The sequence below is a fragment of the Streptopelia decaocto genome (assembly GCF_964273445.1).
Source record: "Streptopelia decaocto genome assembly, chromosome: 18".
NCBI lineage: Eukaryota > Metazoa > Chordata > Aves > Columbiformes > Columbidae > Streptopelia > Streptopelia decaocto.
The window spans coordinates 1375741-1381825 of NC_138673.1; the positions used below are offsets into that span (position 1 = coordinate 1375741).

The 6085-nt window shown below is 55.8% G+C and overlaps 1 protein-coding gene across 1 annotated transcript; it reads right to left on the minus strand.

Moving 5' to 3' along the window:
• Positions 1-2217: 2217 nt before the first annotated feature.
• On the minus strand, positions 2218-6085 carry LOC309447802 (coiled-coil domain-containing protein 183-like; the record flags this gene model as incomplete). Its single annotated transcript, XM_082068780.1, has 10 exons — positions 2218-2372; positions 3022-3118; positions 3341-3466; positions 3579-3738; positions 3863-3955; positions 4253-4413; positions 4692-4792; positions 4874-4928; positions 5036-5149; positions 5996-6085. The coding sequence occupies 10 exons, from the start codon at positions 6083-6085 to the stop codon at positions 2248-2250; spliced, it is 1122 nt and encodes a 373-aa protein (XP_081924906.1). The 3' UTR covers positions 2218-2247.

Here is a 6085-nt window from a genome sequence, read left to right on the forward strand (position 1 = left end):
CACAACGTCATCGGAGGCAGGAGTTTCAGCAGCTGTTTGTATCCAGCATTCAACCACCGTCTGGATGAAGAATCACTGCAGAATTCAGCCCCCAGGGCTTTGCTGATCCCTCTGTGGCTGCAAACAGAGAAATTACACTTGAAGCCACCACCTCTGATCAGAAACCGATTTTGCAAGAAAACAAACCTGCTGCTTCGTGCTCTTGTTTGGTTTGACGGAGTAGTGAATGTCCTTCATGGCTCTTTCTATGAGGATCACCCTGTACGGCCTCTTTGTTTCGGGATTCACGCATTTGTCAGCCACGATAGTCGCGATGTCTCTAAACATCTGCTCCAGCTGCGTGTGCCGTTCTTTGTCCGATACCTGCAGCTCGCCTTTCGATAACATCTGGACGGTAAATAATTCAAAAAAATCAGTTAATAAATGTCACGGGTGTGACCAGGGGGTGAAAAGCCTAGTAAATGTGTTAAATTTAACAATTGCTTGAATGGTTTGGTCAGATATAAAGTGGAGAAAAAAAATAATAGTATTAATAATGTATGTCATTATGACAGACAGCATGGGGAGATTTCAAAATAAAAACCCACCACAGAAAAACTACAAAAAGAGAAGCGCAGATTTACTTGAATTCACAACAAGCCCACAGTTCATACACTATCAAGGAGGACTAAGAAATCATATCTGTTCTTAACATTTAATTGGACTTCCCAAAGTGAGCAACTGTCCCTTTGCATCCCCTGCATCCTTAAAAATATACCGTAGGTGAGAAACTCTGCAGCACTGGTAATTCTTTTTTTTCTGTGTCTACAGACATCAGTGTATAAAAGCTGTATGTTCTACAGAGCATCCAGAACTCTTTCCAGCTAAATACATATAAAACATTCAAGACTTGGAGCACAAGTGTGATGGGAGCGGCTGAGGGACCTGGGGGGTTCAGCTGGAGAACAGGAGCTGAGGGGAGACCTTCTGATCTCTGAACTGCCTGAAAGGAGCTTGGAGCCAGGGGGGTCGGGCTCTGCTCCCCAGGAACAAGCGCCAGGAGCAGAGGAAACGGCCTCAAGTTGCGCCAGGGGAGGTTGAGGTTGGGTGTGGGGAACAATTTCTTCCCCAAAGGGCTGTGGGGCATTGGAACAGGCTGCCCAGGGCAGTGCTGGAGTCACCGTCCCTGGAGGGGAAAGTCTCCTCGAAGCTTTTATAAAGCTGCTAACTGTGAAGTGGTTGAAACCTACCATCTTACAGATTTGTGTTTGGTCATTCGTCCCAAATGCTTTAACAGGATCAGTTTACAGATTTACAGATTTACAGGTATGAGCTTGGACTAAGAGGTTAGTCAAAATGATTTTGTTCAACACCACACTCCTATTGTGACTGTTTTCAGTCACCTTCCCGTGCATATCTTGCGGGAGGCGTTCCGACCCACTCATTCACACGTCCAGGCCCAACATTCACACATCATACATACGGGGGTGGTTTTCTGACCCGAGATATTGTTCTCACTGGCCTGGGCCGTCACGTCGTACACTCATAAAAAACATACTTCCGTATAATCTGTCCAGGGCCCTTTATATACTATCATGTTAGCGTTATGTCTTTGACTGTCCAGATGGTCATGTCAGTATTGATCTTCCTTTATCATCCAGCTGACTGGAACCGCATATCTTGCTTTCCCACATTTTACTTTCCAACAATTCCCAGTTGTTGACCAACAGACTCTGGATCTTGGATTCGGTGATGTCACTGCTGGGAGGTGGGTTTCTCGGTTCCCTGAGGCTTTGGGAGATGTTTGTGGACACACACCGGCCCACTGGTGCACCCAGAGCTGTCTGCGGACAGAGGTCCCAGGAAGTTGCTGGCTCCACAGGATCAAGGGGAAGCCAGCCTGCCCCCGGCTTTCCTCTGGCCAGGAACGCCGTCCCCACCCCAGCCCATCCCACCTCTGTGAGAACAGCTGGGTGAGGGCCAGGGCCATGGGGCTGCCTCCAAACCAGGTGAGTGCTCCCCAGGGTTTGACCCCCATGCGTCCCGGGTGGCAGAAGTGACCTAGGACCCCCCATTGCAGCTTGACCAGAGGTTTGGGAGGAATGAAAACGATCTGCTTTATTAAACTTCCAGGAGAAAAGGTACAAGGTGTCGTGGGGGAATCCAGAGCCAAATGGAAAACAGAGGGTAGCCACAGAAAACAAAGGGTAGGGGGGGCACCCAAAGAACAAGGGGTGGTCTGGGACATCGAAAGCTCTACTGGAGCAACTAGGACTTCTTCATGGCTTCTTTGTTCCTTTCAATGAGCAGCTGCCCCTCCCTCTTTATGTCTTCGCGGGTGGGGACATGCTCGCCGTCTTCACCATCTTCGTCATCTCTGTCTTCAGAGGATTCTGGAGGAGGGAACAGAGAGAAATGGGCTGGGGAGGGTCTGCAGGGCCACCTCCGCTGTGCCGCTGTCACCAGGAGAGCCAGCACGCTTTGGAGGGCTGGTGGCATCACAGTGAGCTTTCCTGCCAAGCCCTGGCTCTTCCTGCCCAGCACCCCAGGGTGACCTGCAGGGCCTGGCACTGCCGCTGCTGTGGCCCATCTCCAGCTGCTGGGGCTTCCCAGAAAGGTCTGGAGCCTCGCCGTGCTGGACACAGCTCCAGCTTCATTCAAAAGAGGTGGCAAGCTCCAAAAACTCAGTGGCTCCCCCAAGAGCATCCAATAGGAAGAGGCCACGGACAGACCTGCGCACTGGTTATTCTTCACAACCAGGTGATTTTGAAGACAAGGGTCTCTCTCCTTGCCCCACAGCATCTTTTCTTGTTCCTTCTGTGGTTCGATGCTCACCACCCCACCGGCTGCCTTCACGCTCCCACATCCCCACCTAAAAGCACCACCCATGCTCAAAGCCTTGGAGACAGCCCCAGGGTCTGGAGAGAACTCATGGGCTGGGCTCTGCTGGGACACTGAGAGACAGGCGAGGGTGGCCAGAAATCCCAGCAGGCAGGGACAGGGACAGTCGCCGTGGGACGCGTCCCCGCTATGCTCTCCTACCGTCATCGCTGCTGTCTCTCTCGTCAAAGGATACCATCACGTTTCGAGGATCGCTGGACATTTTTTTCTCCAGGAAATCCCTGGCCTTCACAAAAGTCTGCGAAAGACACCCTGGGTTAATTGCTGAAGGGGAGGTGGGTGTTCCAACCCAAGGGATGCCCTTGATGTTCCCCTGGGGACAACACCCTGCAGTGCCCAGTGCCACCTGGGGCTGAGCTGCTCCATGGGGCCACCGCCATTCTCCTCACTTGGGACGGGCCATCAGGGGAGCCTGGTGCGGGTCCCCGAAGACCCCAGCAGGGATGGACACGCCACGTACCTCGTTGCTCTCGTCCAGGATCCTGCGTTCAGGGGGCAGGTTGGCCGCCCGCTGTTTCAGGTACAGGAGCTTCTTGGCCATGTACTGGAACTTCCCCTCCACCCCCTGGGACAGGAGAGAATCATCCTGGAGACAGAGAGAACAACCTTGGTGGGCAAAATGAGCCACTTGGGGTGACGGTGGCTGCACCAAGTGTCACCGCGCTGTGTCACTGCACCACCCAGCGCTGGGTGGCTACCTGGCCGGGCACGGTGATGCCGCGCAGACGGAAGAGGAGGTGGTCAACTCTGCTTTCAATTTCGGAGAGGAGCTCCTCGTTCCTCAGCATCCGGGCTCGTGACTCGTCCCGCCGGGCCTCTTGGGCCTTCAGTTTCGCTTCCATCTCCTCCAGGAGCACCCTGCAGTCAACCACAGCCACATCCATACAACTGCACAGGGGTGCAGAGACACCACAAACGCGTTGCAAAAGCTGCTCAGGTGGCATCCCACCACCCCCCCTGCCACGAGCGGGGACATCTTCACCAGCTCAGGTTGCTCAGAGCCGCGTCCGGCCTGGCCTGGGATGTCTCTAGGGATGGGGCATCCACCACCAACCTGGGACAGGCTCTCGCCACCCTAATTGTAACAAGCGATAAGATAAACAGAAATGGCCTCGACTTGCGCCAAGGGAGGCTGAGGTTGGATCTGGGGAACAATTTCTTCCCCTAAGGGCTGTTGGGCACTGGAACAGGCTGCCCAGGGCACTGCTGGAGTCACCATCCCTGGAGGGTTGGACAGACGGACATGAGGTTCTCAGGGACATGGGGCAGTGCCAGGGGTGGGTTGATGGTTGGACTCCATGATCTTGAGGGTCTTTTCCAAGCAAAATGAGTCTGTGATTCTATGACACGGCTGTCGCGAGGCCAGCAGCACCTGGTTTTGTTGGGGGGCTGGTGAAACATGAGCAAAGCCTTCTGGAGCTCCAGATCCTTCACTTTTTTCTCCAGCTTCTCCAGCTCCTCTTCCCTCTCCTTGATGTGGTTCTCCAGGTCCTCCAAGGATGACTCCTGTGCCAGGATCTTGCTGGGGATGTTCTAAGCCAGGGACAGCACAAGAACTCAGCCCACAGTGCTCATGCAGGGTGCAGGACCTGGCCTGTGGCCTCAGAGGGGTTTCTGCACCAGGGACCACTGCGGGCTCAAGGCATGGAGAAACACAGCTCCATGCCTGCCCACACAAGAGGGGCTCTGGGGGGCTCCAGGCCCACGGGAGAGCTGAGAACCCCTCAAGAAAACAAAGCGAGCAGAGAGGTCTCGGCTCCCTGTGGCTACGAGCAGCCTCAGGTTTTGGGGGAGATGGGTTGTTACATTACCCAGAAGCGGGAGCACTCTACGGCAGCCTTGGCCGCCTCCATCTTCTTGCTTATCTCGGCCTCGTGGTCCCTTTGGGACTTGGCGGCCTCCAGTTCGGTGGCTGAGGTGGGAGAAAAGCGGCAGAGAGGGATGCCCAGAGCTGCCCCCGCGTCCCACCCCCCTGCACCCGCCAAGCACTCACCCACCAGTGGGTCCTGCTGGGTCGACAGGTCCATGCCGAACTCGCACTTGGCTGGCTGTAAGGACGTTCATGGTCACCCCCCGAGCTGCTGGCACCCTGGGCAGCTGGCCCTGCCACCCCCACCCATGGGGGCTGGGTGCTGCTGCTTTCCCCTCAGCTCACCGCTCGCACATTCATTTTGCTCAGTTCCCTCAGCCACGGCCTGTCCATGGGAACCTTCTGGGTGTCCAGGGAGCGCTCCGCAAGGAACTCGGCTTCCTTCTTGGCCAGCTCCTCCTGGAGTGTATCAGAGAAGAGACAAGTGGCTGCAGAAGCTGGGATCACACAATCGTAGAATCATTTGGGTTGGAAAATCCCTTCAAGATCATCGAGTCCAACCATAACCCACCCCTGGCACTGCCCCATGTCCATCTGTCCAACCCTCCAGGGATGGGGACTCCAGCACTGCCCTGGGCAGCCTGTTCCAATGCCCCACAGCCCTTTGGGGAAGAAATTGTTCCCCACACCCAACCTCGCCCTCCCCTGGCGCAACTTGAGGCCGTTTCCTCTGCTCCTGGCGCTTGTTCCTGGGGAGCAGAGCCCGACCCCCCTGGCTCCAAGCTCCTTTCAGGCAGTTCAGAGATCAGAAGGTCTCCCCTCAGCTCCTGTTCTCCAGCTGAACCCCCCAGCTCCCTCAGCCGCTCCCATCACACTTGTGCTCCAGCCCCTCACCAGCTCCGTTCCCTTCTCTCCACTCGCTCCAGCACCTCAAGGCCTTTCTTGGCATGAGGATGGACCTCTGTGAGCCAGCTGAGCTTCTGGGATGGCCAGTGTCATGAATGACCCCCCGTGTCAATGGGCTGGGTAGGAAAGCGGGCAGCATGGAGGGCAGGGAGGGCTGGAGGGTAGAGAGTGCTGCCTTCAGCATGGCTGGTGCTTTGGGCGCGTTGTCCCCAGCCCCAGGGCATCCTGGCCCAAGAATGAGACATGAGAGGAGCTACAGAGCATCTAGGTGCTGTGGGCCAGCCCAGCTCAGTCTCTTTTGTTCTTCATTGCAGGAAGATCCACCAGCCTGGGTGCATGGTGCTGTCTGTGGGCTCTGGAGGGTGGCGGTGGGCCCCAGGGTGCCCTGGGTGATCTCACCTGGGCTATGGCAGCGTCTTTGCAGGCCTCCTCGGCCATGGCCTCCATGTCCTTCAGCTCCACGTCGTACAGCTCGGACGTCCTGCACAT